The sequence below is a fragment of the Prunus avium genome, chromosome 8, assembly GCF_965620075.1.
Source record: "Prunus avium chromosome 8, drPruAviu1.hap1.1, whole genome shotgun sequence".
NCBI lineage: Eukaryota > Viridiplantae > Streptophyta > Magnoliopsida > Rosales > Rosaceae > Prunus > Prunus avium.
The window spans coordinates 29074353-29089168 of record NC_142291.1 but is presented as its reverse complement, the minus strand read 5'-3'; the positions used below and the strand labels follow the sequence as shown (position 1 = coordinate 29089168).

General features: G+C 35.3%; 1 protein-coding gene across 1 annotated transcript; it reads right to left on the bottom strand.

Annotated features, from left to right (window-relative positions):
• Positions 1-13583: 13583 nt before the first annotated feature.
• Positions 13584-14147, bottom strand: LOC110756318 (uncharacterized). Its single transcript, XM_021957732.1, has one exon. It carries the CDS (start codon positions 14145-14147, stop codon positions 13584-13586), a length of 564 nt encoding a protein of 187 aa, XP_021813424.1.
• Between the last annotated feature and the right edge of the window lie 669 nt (positions 14148-14816).

The following is a 14816-nucleotide window of genomic DNA, read 5'->3' as shown; positions in this document are numbered from 1 at the left end:
TTGTTATTAAATAAAAGATTATAAAATAATAATAATAAATAAGTCGGCTGTTTCTCAAAATTGCACCCAAAAGGGCAAAACCGTAATCTAATATAACTGTTGAATTGAAAAAATCAACAGCTGTTGATTTTTGGGTTTATTTTGGGTGTGTTTATATACATTAAATAGTATAGGGTTTATTTATAGTTTTATGTCTAGGAATGGGTATTTAACTAAATTTCTATAGGATATAAGAGGTCATAGTATTCCCATGTTTTTACATCGTTGCCACCAAACTTCATATTTTATTTATAATTTATTTCAAGCATTTCATTAACTGCCATAATTGTAATTAATACTCCCTATTAATAGCATATGAATCATCCCATTTCTTTTGGTTGCCATTCCCTCTAACATATCAGCCCCAAAATTGCAAACCAATTTTTTTTTTTTTTGTAAATTACATATCCAATAATGTACCTATGAAAAATATAAATATAAATATAAATGTGTAAAAATATAGGTATATTATTTAAATAAAATATAAGTACATTATCTAGGCTTAATTGCACTACTACAAAAAACACTTTGCGCGACGAAATTTTGGTCGCGCAAGTTCTGTCGCGCAAAGATCGTAAAGAAAGGTTTTGCGCGACGAACGATAACAACTTTGCGCGACGAATTATAACTACTTTGCGCGACGAATACTATCAACTTTGCGCGACGAATATTAATTACTTTACGCGACGAAAGTTAATGTCGCGCAAATCTTTGCGCGACGAAATATTCAATTTTTTTAAAATTTTGTTTTTTTTAAAAAAATTTATATTTTTGTTTTTTTAAAATTTTTAATTAAAATAAACTAGTTTAATAGTTTGCTCGACGAAATATTTTGTCACCCAAGGTTTTTGACATTTTTTTATTATTATTTCTCTTATATCAATTTCATTATATTAATTTTTCAAATTTGTACTTTTTAAATTTAATTTAATTGTATGATTTTATTTTTTTTAATCACTTTAATTTAAATTGAAATATTCAAAATAAAATTACATATGAAAAATAGTGGTCAAATTATCCAATATATATAATATTCAAAATGTACACATAAATTAACAAAGTACAATAATAAAATCTACAAGCCTATTGTGGTGATAGTGGCGGAGGATATGTTTCGATAGCGTCCAAATCCTCAACTTAAGCCGTCAAAGTCTCGACGATTCCCTACAAAAAAAAAACAAATATTGTCAAATAACAACAAAATAACAAAAAATTAGAATAAACTCAAAACTAACTCCAAAAACACATATTAATGAAAAAAAAATTAAAGTTTGGAGAGAATATACCTTTTGGCAAGATTTTGAGTGAGTGAGAATGAGAGGGAGAAGTGAGTGTGAGAGAATAGAGAAGATAGTGAGAGAGAGATGAAAGAGTGAGTGAGAGTGACAGATGATGAAAAGAGAGATAAGAGAGTGAGTGAGAGTGATAGATAGTGAAGAGAGAGATGAGAGATTAAGTGAGAGGAGTGAGTGTGAGAGAAAGGGTAGGATTTGGGGAGAAGGAAAGAGAGAGGAGAGGTAAGAGTAGAAGACATTGAGAAAATGGTGGAGGTGTTATTTTGGTTTTAAAAACCGTATCACTTTGCGCGACGAAACGAAATATTGGTCACGCAAAGTCTTGAATTTTTTTTTTTTTTAAAATTCCAATTTTTGGTGCGCGCCCAAATTTTTAGGGTTTTGCGCGACGAAATTTTGGTCGCTCAAAGTTTTGCGCGACCACAATATTCCCGCTTCCCATTTTTGGTACCCGCTCAAATTTTTCGGGTATACTTTGCGCGACGAACTATATATTGGTCCCGCAAAGTCGTAACTTTTTTTTTTTAAATTCCCATTTTTGGTACCCGCCAAATTTTTAGGGTATACTTTGCGCGACGAACTACTATATATTGGTCGCGCAAAGTTGGAAAAAAAAAAATTTTAAAATTCGCATTTTTGGTACCCGCCCAAATTTTTCGGGTATACTTTGCGCGACGAACGACTATATATTGGTCCCGCAAAACTTTGCACGACGAACGACTATATATTTGTCCCACAAAACTTTGCGCGACGAACTATATATTCGTCCCGCAAAGTCGTAATTTTTTTTTTTTTAATTCCCATTTTTGGTACCCGCCGAAATTTTTAGAGTATACTTTGCGCGACGAATTATTATATTGGTCGCGCAAAGTCTTAAAAAAATTTAAAGCTACTAATAAATATATATACTATTCAGTTTCTTAAGTGTTATACGTACAAAATAAACAATTTTAAAGCTACTCAACGATCCAACCGTCAAACTTGTTTGTTTATAATTCGAGATCATATACGCCAAAATTCAGAAAAAATAAACATTAAGAGATCAAGTAATGGGACAAAACATTTCGACGGTTATAAAAGAAAAATCAAGATTTAACGGTTATTTCAACTCTGATTTTGATGATTTTTTACAGCTACACTCCTTGACCCTATATGAATACAATGACTGCATTCGATCATCAATTGAAAATATTTACACTAGTGGATACCACAAAATCTTATGTTATATTTAATGAAAGTATAAATAAACTCTTAATTGTTAGTGAATATATTGTTTTGATGGCATACACATTCTACGAAACTAGTTTCAACGATCCAACCATCAAACTTGTTTGTTTACACATCGAGATCATATACGCCAAAAATCAGGAATTTTTTTTTTTTAGAGATCAAGTAATGGGACAAAACATTTTGACGGTTATAAACGAAAAATCAAGATTTAACGGTTATTTCAACTCTGATTTTGTTGATTTTTTTACAGCTACACTCCTTGACCCTATATGAATACAATGACTGCATTCGATCGTCAATTTAAAATAGTTACACTAGTGGATACCACAAAATCTTATGTTATATTTAATAAAAGTATACATAAACTCTTAATTGTTAGTGAATATATTGTTTTGATAGCATATGCATTCTACGAAACTAGTTTCAATGATCCAACCGTCAAACTTATTTGTTTACACTTCGAGATCATATACGCCAAAAATCGGAAAAAATAAACATTCAGAGATTAAGTAATATGACAAAACTTTTCGACGGTTATAAATGAAAAATCACGATTTAACGGTTATTTCAACTCTGATTTTGATGATTTTTTACAGCTACACTCCTTGACCCTATATGAATACAATGACTCCATTTGATCGTCAATTTAAAATATTTACACTAGTGGATACCACAAAATCTTATGTTGTATTTAATGAAAGTATAAATAAACTCTTAATTGTTAGTGAATATATTGTTTTGATGGCATACGCATTCTACAAAACTAGTTTCAAAGATCCAACCATCAAAACTTGTTTGTTTATACTTCGAGATCATATACGCCAAAAATCGGAAAAAATAAACATTCAGAGATCAAATAATAGGACAAAACTTTTCGACGGTTATAAACGAAAAATCACGATTTAACGGTTATTTCAATTTCGATTTTGATGATTTTTTCCAGCTACACTCCTTGACCCTATATGAATACAATGAACCAATTTGATCGTCAATTTAAAATATAATACATTTAAAATATTATATTTTTCTAACAAAATAATTTTTTTTTTAATAATTTTTTTTTGTAAAGACTTTGCGAGACGAAGTTTAGAAATTCGTCGCGCAAAGTCATGCAAAGATTTTTATAAAAAAAATTATTTTATTTATTTTTGTAAAGACTTTGCGAGACGAAACACACTTCGTCGCGCAAGATTTTGTGCACCGAATTTTATTTTTTCGTCGCGCAAAGTCATGAAAGATTTTTACAAATAATTTTTTATTTTCTTTATTTTTGTAAAGACTTTACGAGACGAACCACACTTCGTCGCGCAAAGTCATCCAAAGATTTTTAAAAACAATTTTTTATTTTGTTTATTTTTGTAAAGACTTTACGAGACGAACCACACTTCGTCGCGCAAAGGTTTGTCGCGCAAAGTGACTTTGTGCGACGATTTGTGTTTCGTTGCGCAAAATTTAGTCGCGTAAGACTTTGAGCGACGAAGTTTAATTTTCGTCGCGCAAAGTCACTTTGAGCGACGAATTGTGTTTCGTCGCGCAAGGGGTTTTTTTTACTAGTGTTGTAAGGTAAGTTAAGTTGAATTTGAAGGGTGTAAGCCAAATTTACTAAATTTTTTTATCATAGTAGTTGTATACATGTTAAAATATAGGCTTAATTGTAGAAATCGTCTCTAAACTATACCCCATTTTTCATTTTCGTCCTCAAATTCCAATAATAATTGTTGTAGCCCTCAAATTAAGTCTTGGGTTGCATTACTGGTCCTTTTCATCAACTTTGTCAATTTTTATGTTAAATGCAGGATAAATAAGGAAAACTGAATTAAATGAAAAACTGAAAGGGAAAAAAAAAAAAGAGTTATCACTTTGAACATAGGAGCTTACCAATCTGCAGCTCAAAAATAGTAAGCATGAAAAAAAAAATTCAAACCTTTCAATCTAATCTGGGTTTTACATAAAAATTGAAAATGGTAACTGAGATTTTATAGGAGAGAATTAAACATATAGCTCTGCAAGATGGGTAGATCCAATTATGCTAAAATATGAAACCGAATATGAGAATATTTGTTTGTGGGAATTTTTGGTATATTCATCTCCTTGTATGAGGTCATATTTATGATACAAAGGAGCCTTAGTGGCCAAGTAAATAATAAATTTTTATTTCTATTTACAGTAGGAAATCAGGAATTAAAAGTAAATAAAATTTAATTATAATGGGAATCCTTGGTGTGTAAGGAAGAAAGTCAATGGTCCACAAGTCACACCAACGCTCCCCCTCACATTGGTGCATACATATCGTAAATGCCCAACTGGTCTAGTGAATTGTGGAACGCTCTACTGGAAATTGTCTTTGTCAAAATATCCGCCAATTGATCCTTGGATTTTACGAAAGGAAACTAAATCACTTTAGCTTCGAGCTTCTGTTAGATATAGTGTCAATCCACCTCAACATGTTTGGTGTGATCATGTTGAACTAGATTATGTGCAATAACTATTCCAGCCTTGTTGTCACAAAAGAGATTCATTACAGATGTAGGTCTATACCCAAGTTCAGTAAGCAATCTCTTTAACCAAATGAGTTCTCAAATTCCTTTACAGTGCGTTTGGATGAGGAAATTTAAACGTACAATGGATTTCATAAATGACGGAAATTAATGTTCTAGAATTTGTAAAGTTTCATGTTTGGGTGACGGCTTTAAAACACGGAATTTAACCTTTATTTGTAAAGTTATCTTGTTTTAAAACTCAATCTCCCTTGGGATTTTAGAAATGACAACTTTTACATAGAATTTAAAGTTGGGATTTATGATCTCCAAATTCCATGTTTTTTCCCATGCGGAATTTCTAAATTTCTATGTTTTTTTTATCCAAACACGGGAATTTGTTCATGTCAATTTAGAAATTCTGACTTTTGCCAAAATCCGAAGTTTATTTCCCTCATCCAAATGCACCATTAGAGAGCAACATAATACTTCCCTTTGAACAAATTAATTTCAAACCATAACAATTATTAAATTTGAAAATTGGTATATATAATAGAAAATAAATAAGCTATCAATTTGAAAATTAAAATACGAAATGATCAAGTAGTCAAATTTATTAAAAAAACCGAGCATATTCTTGTCTTTTTATAGGAACGAGTATGACAATGCCGGGCTCATGATATATCAAGAGCCATTCCTCCTCCAAAGCTGACATGGCTTCCTTAAAAAACAACACGTATTTCTTCTTCTTCTTTTGTTTTTTTCACCGTTTTTCTTTCAACTCCATTAATTCATGCACAAAATTTGTTTCTGCCATAAACAAAAAATCTGGGCTAGGCAATTTGCGGACGAATCTGGTTGATGGGTTCTAGATAAATAAGTTATGAGTTTCATCATAATCAACATCTACAAATATAAAACCATTACAGGAACAAATATAAAACCATTAGAGGAGCCCAGTAGGTTGGAATACGGGAAGAAGGTGAGGTTTTTGAGCAAAGAACTGTTGTCTGCGAACAACGATGTTTCGGGGTCCAAGGATCGGAGTTGATTCTCAATCAATTGTCTGTCTGCATTTTATTTTTAAAAGGGGGATAAATCCATTAATTCTGTTGGATTGGGTTGGAATTGATAAAGAGTAGAGAGAGGAGATGGGATTAGGATTTAGGAATTGATACATAGCAGAGAGAGAGGAGATGAGATTATGATTTAGGAATTGATACATAGCAGAGAAAGAGGAGATCATGTGAATTGATATAGAGAAGAGAGAGGTGACAGTAATGGGGTTGGGTTTGGCTAAGGGTGGCTTGGGGTGACAACGTTGTGGCTGGGTGTGGCTTGGCCACATGGGTTTTGGTGGTGGAGTGCATAGGTGGTTTCTGGATTATTTTTTCTCTAGATGAAGGCTCGAGTAGTTAATGGAGTTGAAAGAAAAAAAGTTAAAAAAACAAAAGAAGAAGAAGAAACACGTGTTGTTTTTAAGGAAGCAACGTCAGCTATGGAGGAGAAATGGCTCCTGATATCAGGAGCCATGCATTGTCCGTATATTTAAACCATACGGTAGTAATTACGCCAAGCTTTAATTACTTTTTTTCTAAATAAGGAAAAAAACTGACCCATTAAATCCTTGGAATCTATACAAAATTGAAACACAATTAATGGGCATTGAATTGCAGCTAATTTGTTAAACAAATCACGTTAAAAATGTAATCAAGGGTATTATAGGAATTTAAAAACTATAACATTTAACACATTAAGCTTGATTAGGAAACTTGATGAGTTGGATCCTAGTCATCGGGTTTTTTGTATAAAAATCGGGCTTTACTTATAGAAAAATAAAATGATGGGTTGTAAGTAAGAAAATATTAATTTGAAGGGGAAAAGTCAAATTTACTATAAAGAGAAAGAGGGAAGGATGAAATTGAGAATAAATAAACATAATATGCCTTTTACCCGAGTCTTGTGGCTTCTCAGGAGTGAGCTTCACTTGGTCCAAGAAGAAGAAAAAAATATAGAAAGAATGGAAGAGAAAGAGAAGAGTGAGCTCTGTGAAGAGATAGCGTGAAGAAGCAAAGCGATGGGAAGGAAAAGACATATGGAGAGAATAGAGTGTGAAAATAGATTGGGGTATTTTCGGAAGTTCGTAAATTGCATTAAAGCCCAACACCTCCTCGAGAGTGTAATTGCCGCATAATCAGAAATTGAAAGTAACTCATTAGTTAGTTTCCCAAAATTAATTGTTTTCTCTTATAACAATTATATTCACAACAATTGATTTTTTTTTTCTTCTAATCTTACCAAACAGGCTAGACTTTCAAAATTTTCAAAATAATTACTTATGCCGTCAATAAGCAATGCCAAATGGGCAAGCGAGTTTCTTTACCAAACTTAATGTATGAGATTATGTATGTTTGGAATCCCTAAAATACACTATTTTATTAGAGTTCAGTTAAGTTTCTTAACAAGCCTAGTATTTAACATTCTTTTCCTTGTAATACAAGTAAATATAGGCCAAGAACCTCTTGGGGCAAGAACTTATTGTCCCGCATAGAATTCCCATTAGGGCAACCAAATATATAATCTAAGCTAATAAATCCAACACTGCTCTCTTATGTTGCGAGTAGTTTTGCGAGTTGTATGGCTTATTTTTAGTAGTTTTCTTTGTTTCCTTTTTTTTTTTTTTTTTTTTTTTTTTTTTTTTTTGGGGTCTAAACCATGAGGTGGTCCTGGATGGGCCCCAACTATGGGTGGCACCTTTAAGCCTTAACCACAACCCAGACTAATCCCTACTCACACCGGGTCGGCCCGTAATGGGTAAAGTGTTGGCCAAAGTGGTGACTCCGTACGAGAGCAGGGATCGAACCCCTGACCTCTCTTAAGGAATGAGAGTGCCGAACCACTCACACCAACCACCTTGGTTTCTTTATTTCCTTTTTTACTCACCACTACTACAAAAATTGAAATAGACGACGGGGAAACACCGTCGTCTTTTTCTTTTTCAAACCGTCGTTAAATCGACAGTCGTCTTTTTGAATGTCAAACTACGACGGTAATTAACCGTCGTCTATTACAGGTAAAGACGACAGTTTTTAAAAGAACCGTCGTCTATTAGATATAATAGACGATGGTTTTTTGAAAAACCGTCGTCTTTACCTATAATAGACGACGGTTTTTCAGAAAAACCGTCGTCTATTATATTCATAGACATCAGGTTTGTTTAAAAAACTGTCATCTATTAATTGTAAAGACGACGGTTTCATGAAATACTGTCGTCTATTAACTCTAAGACGACGATTATTAACTATAAAACTGACGTAATTCTTCATTTTAGTTTTTTTTTTCTTGTTTCCAATGGTATCAGAAATATATACTCAAATATGATATTACCTACGCCATACATATATATACTCAAAAATTGCTTCTTTTATAAATAGAATATCAAGAGTACCCTAAAACAAAATAAAATCTAAAAAATGAAAGTACTCTTAAGCCGCTAGCTACAAGCTACAAGCCTGATTACAATAATACACCCAAATTCCTATACCTAATTATCCTTCAAGTCAAGTTCTCCATATGTATACACAGCCATACATTCATCATCACCAATTTTCCTCTGCATTTCTTCAACTTTTACCACTAGGAGTAGCTTCGTTAGAACCACTTCCATGGCCTAGGAAACTGCTTAACAAGCCAAAATAATGTAATAGTGAGATATACAATCCAGATAGCATTACCAATAATGAAAGGATTATTAATATAGGGCTACATAATATAATTACTTAACTTGAAACAATTAGAATCATAGATCAATAGAATAATGCCAACCTGGAGTAAGAGTACTATATTCTCTATTGGATGCTGACTAACTCCAAAAGTTGAGATATAAGTACACAGATTTGGAATATTTCAAGTATATCTTGTGACAGAAAATTCATACCATGGTTGTTGGAGGAAGCCTGTATAAGATGATGGTGCTTGTGCTTCCATAGCACCCAAAGTATCACCATGATAAGATCATTTAAGAGCCAAGACCTGAAATAAACAACTCCTATGTCAACAGAATTGAAGAAAATCTGACCATAACTTCCAAAGTTACATCACTTTAGCAGATCGTTACAACAGACAAGGCAATGACTTGGCCTAACTGGGCAAAAAGTAGCCTACACAATCATAACTAGAGAAAAAGCAGCAGCTAGAAAAGTTAGCTTATCTAAAGCTGAGACCATAATTCTTACCCCATCCACCTCACATAAAACTATTCCAGTACTAGCTAAACATATACAAGTGAAACATTAAGCCACCAATGGAAAAATAATGGACCAACTGCAACATTAAGGCAAGAAACCAATCTGCAAGCTACAATTCCAGAATTAGGCAAAACCACAATAGATACAATTGGCCCCTCAGTTTCTGTTAATTATGTCTACAGAAGTCAACAAAATTTAGGACAGAAATTTGAATCATTTCAAATGAATAAAGAAACTGACAGTTCTTTAGTCAATTTATCAAATCAAACAGTTAGTTCTTGCAGTTGCATGATAAAAGAGTTTTTCAGCAGTTTAACTTTCCCAAGGCCTCACAGCTAGGAAACCGTATCTGCCTGCATTTAGATTTCAACAGAGTTTGGGGAGTTGCATCACAAACCACGTACCCCAAAAATCGATAATAGACTCTAGTTCAAATCTATAACAGAGTGTGCTTCAACGATGAGCACAATTATGAACCCATAATGAAGTCCAAAAGAATTCTTTGTTCCGTATCTAACAACTTATACAGTGAAGGCATAATCACACTCAATACACCAAACCAAACTACCACAGAAGGCTGATTCCAGAATATACGCTTGCAAACAAATTACACTCAATACACATCAAGATATGAAATAAAACCCAAACTGAACAACCATCAAAGACTGATTCTTTAAAAGGAACGTATTGTCATATAGATGATTTGGGAATCTTATAATGAAAGAAATTAGAAATGCAATGCCAGCATGTGTCTCTGTACTCAATAAAATATAATTGATCATCACTATTTCCAAACTCATAAAACATCCAAAGAAGTGGACAATTCTTTTCAAATCAAGAAACTCATCTAATTGCATAATCTTAAAACCAGGGCCACTTTCCAGGCCCTGCAACTCAACAACAAAACACTAAAGGTACAAACAAAAAACATATGAACTAGAATTTCTGAACAAAATAAAAGCAAAAAGGTTAAAAAATTCAACCACTAAACTATATACAGATTAAATCAAGTCAGATCCAACCACAAAAACATACATCAATAAGCACCGAAATTAAAGAACAAACAAATCGTAACCCTATATGTCAGACAAACAAATAAACAAGAAAAAATAAAAATTGAAATCAAGTCAGAAGAATCCTAAGCTAACCCTAGAAAAGTAGGTTCGTACCTTTCTGGTCTACGAGGAAGAAGATCTAATCTAAAGCTCTTAAAACGGAAGATGGGAATCCATTTGGGGGCTTAAAAATGGTCGAGATGAGGAAGGGTAACTGCCATGGGAAGCGTGAGGGAGATGGCGAACGCGGCTAGCTCGGTGGACTAAACGACACGATGGAGATAGCGATCTCGGCGAACTCGTTGTCCTAAACGGCGTGACAGAGATGGCGATCTCGGCTAGTTCGGTGGACGGCGAGAGGGAGATGTGCTTCATCGATGTGAGAGAGAGGGTTTTCTGCAAGGTTCATGAGAGAATTTGAGATATTACAGTGTTTTGAGCGAGCAAGGGTTTTCTGAAAAGCTCCGCGCTCGCGAACTTAAAAGTGAATTTTTGTTCAGCAACCTCCTAAAAAGACGACGGTTCTAATAAGGTATCGTCGTAATTTTAAAAATCAACCCAACACATCTATGTATTAGGTACCTTACCACGACGTTTTTATAACTTTCGTCGTCTTTTAAAATACCACGACAGTTTTTATATAAAGGGTCGTCTATTGGGTGTCGTAGTTTAACAAAATTGTAGTAGTGCACGGTGTAATTAAGATTCCTTGTATTGGTAGGTTTATTTGTAAAACACACTTGTGAATTCTATAAATTGCCTCCAGAGTGGAGAGAAATAATAATCTGAAAATTCCCCAAATATTGTTTGACTTCTTACCGTCTCTCTCTGTAGTCTCTCTAATCATAAATTAACACTAATCAAGACTAATTATGGAAGCTGCTCCTGCAGCCGAAGACAACAACCCTCGTCGGGTCGATTGGAAGAAGGTTGTACTCGAGGGCTATCCCATCTGCGTCTTGCTGAAACTTATTATTATTTGTTTGGTAGGAGGGTTCATCGCCTTCAGGGACCACAGAATCCATCTCGAAGCCCCCGCGTTCCGCCTCTACTCTGCCACCATGTCCCTTCCCAATGCGTCCGCCTCCGAATTCACTGCCACGTGGGACATGACCGTCGTCGCGTTCAACCCCAACCACAAGCTCAACATCTCCTTCAACAGCCTGCAGGCGACGGTCTCCTACGCAAAAGACCCCAGCGGGGGTGCAGCAGTCTTGCTCGCGACAAAGCCGGTGCCGCCGCCCTCCTTTCTAACCACAGGGGCCCAGACCACTAACTGTTTCAGAGTCGAAACGGTGTCGGCGAACATAGGTGATGATGTGGCCAGAAAAATCTCCGAAGGGAGAGCTCATGGAGGGGTGAGGTTTGAGATCGATATGTTGGGTCAGTATAGGTATGCCTCGTATGACAAAAGTCCCAGAATGTTTAAGGCTTGCTACCAGGTCGAGTTTGAGTTTTCCCCGGGTAATTCGACCGGGGCACTGACACGAACGCACCAGCCAATTGAATGCGAGCTTTAGGGGAGAAGTCATACTTATTATGCGTTATGGTTCAGAAAAAAAGTACAAAAGAAGCTTGTCATGTATGTAATGTGATTAATTTTAATTTTAATTTGATTTAACACTCATATATTTGGATACTTTTCGACAAATCTTTTGTGTTAAATCCCATAGCTAGCTGTGCTTATGATAAAAATAAAAAATAAAAAAGATGAAGAGGTGAGTCAAGTTGAGTTTTCTACAGTTTTTTATTGATGGTGAATAAACTAGTTGATAATCATGTTGTTTTCTTTCCAAACACATGTTTTAGATACAGATGAACTAAAAGTTTATAATTCCCATATCAGAATGTTATTCAGTGAATTTTCTTATGCATATTTTAATAGGGTTTTGCTTAATTTCTTATAACAATGACTTTAGTGTTGTGAACCAGTGAATGTTCCTATTTGCTGCTGTCAACGTGTGGTTCGTTTATTTTCAAATGTAAATCATATCAATTTGAGGGCCTATATGCATGTTAGTCACAATTCGAGGCCTATATGCATGTCATCTTGTCATCTTGTCATCTTGTCATATTCTGAAGGTTAACAATCAAATATATATAACAAGTGAAATGTTTTACTTTCATTTTGTCATCTTGCACTACTTTGAATGCAAAATCCAAAGAGCTGAACAAGGTTTGTGTACGTTGGAGTTCATATATATGAGTATCAATTCATTCTTAAACTCCAACGTTCCTTGCTCTGAACATTTTGACAACCTCTTCACAGCCATTTCTCGTCCGGTCGCCAGTTTTCCCTGCATTAATTATAAATCCATCATATATCCCCTTTTTTTAAAAAAAATAAGCCAATCGATTATTATGTTAGTGAACAGTTGTCGCAAAAAGGAAAAAAGAACACTATAATATTTCTCAGCTATATCGATCCAGATCATCAAACAACTCTCTAATTTTGTATATATGCTCAGGTAATTGAAAATGTGACAATTTGAGGCCTATTTCTTATATCACTACTAGAAAATCTCATTATAAGTCACAGACAATTCGAGGCCTATACGGATGTTAGTCATTGACAATCTATAGACAAAGAGTGTTGGCCACGGATTGGCCACAAAACACTGAATTGTGCTTGTTGCTGGCGTTACCATTAAATTTTCGCCACACCAACGGGTGTCCGTGGCCTAAACCCTAAAGAGCAGGCCCAACCACATTATCCGCTCTTCTTGCAGCTCATTAATAATATAAAACAAATATATATTTTTTATAATTATACATGGGCACATGAGTGTCTGATTGAGCCCTAGCTCTGCTAACAGATATAGAGGAGCAAATTGTGGTTACAAAGGTTTCAATTTTGGTCACTAAATATTACCGCTGAGAATTTGCAGCCTATTTTTGTTGTAGTGTTTCTATCCAAACTCATCACACAGAGCCCTCATCGAGAAAGAAAGAAAAAAAATAGTTACTCCCCCTAGTTCGATTTGTCGATCGATGATTGAAAGTGAGATTTAGATTCCATCATGGACGAAACTTCTTGTGTTAGATTCAATTATGAATTGGATCTCATGGGTGCGGACAAAATCGAAATCGGAGTGACCATCGCTTCTTTTTCCTCCGTTTTTTTATAAATTTTTTATAAATATATATATATTTTTTAAACATATTTTAAATCTCAATCTTCCAAGTTCATCCAAAAATAGGGGAATTGTGCATGAGCCGTCAACATTTTAGAGGCCTGAACTAAAAAATAAAAAACTGAGGAGGACTTCTCGCCTTATGCTCGCATGCAATTGACTGACCCGCTCGTGTCAGTTCCCCTGTCCAATTACCGGGGGAAAACCCAAACTCGACCTGGTAGCAATCCTCAAACTTTCTGGGACTTGTGTTACACGAGGTATACCTATACCAACCCAACATCTTGAGCCCAAACGTCACCCCTCCACGAGCTCTCCCTTCTGAGATTTCTCTGGCCACTTCATCACCTACGTACGCCGACACTGTTTCGACTCTGAAACGGTGAGTGGTCTGGGCCTTTGCGGTCAGAAACGAGGGCGGGGGCACCGGCTTTGTCGCGAGCAAGACTGCGTCCGCGAAGGGGTCTGTTACGTAGAAGATCGTGGCCTGCAGGCTGTCGTAGGAGATGTTGACCTTGTGATTGGGATTGAACGCGACGACCGTCACGTCCCACGTGGCGGTGAATTCGGAGGCAGATGCATTGGGAAGGGACATGGTGGCGGAGTGGAGGCGGAACTCGGGGGAATTCATTCCGAGCTCGCTGACGGCGTTGCTGATTAACACGATCATACTTATTATCCATAAGCAGAAGATGATGGGTAATAATATGAACTCGTGGCAACGGAGCCGATGAGGGTTGTTGTGTTCGGCGGCAGAAGCAGCTGTCATAATTAGTCTTGGTTAATGTTTATTTATGATTAGAGAGACTAGAGAGAGAAACAGTAAGACTATATAGAGAATTTTGGTTTGAACTCGATAAGAAGTTTACTATTGTGGTAGATAAGAACTCAATTTCAGTTAACCTAGACAAGGTGAATGACTAAAAGATAATATTTAATTTTACAATAATATAATTAAAAAATCTCATAATTACACATATTCATTCCATACAAATTCATTTTGTTGGCGCTAAATCTGAACAGATAGAGATGAGTGCAACTTACAAATGAGATGGACGATCGAGAGATCGATTGAATATTGGATGCCGATTCTTCCTGTCCTTGGATGCTGATCCTGAATAGAAAGAAGTCGAGACTCGTAAGGTCTATGGAACCGGTGTGGAACCAGCCTAAGACCCTCCGATGCCGAAGTAAGTTTGTTGTTTTAAGAGCTCTTGCTGTTGACCATATAGAAGTATAAAAGTCAAGCTGAAAAGTCTTACCCCTGTATTGTAGTGGAAGGGCCTATTTATAGAGGGCATTTAGTATGCTCTTAGTGCTCATTTTCGATGTGGGACTC

What these genes read in the sequence shown, in the direction of transcription:
- LOC110756318 (XM_021957732.1), bottom strand. Translation starts at nt 14,147, where the DNA reads ATGATCGTGTTAATCAGCAACGCCGTCAGCGAGCTCGGAATGAATTCC.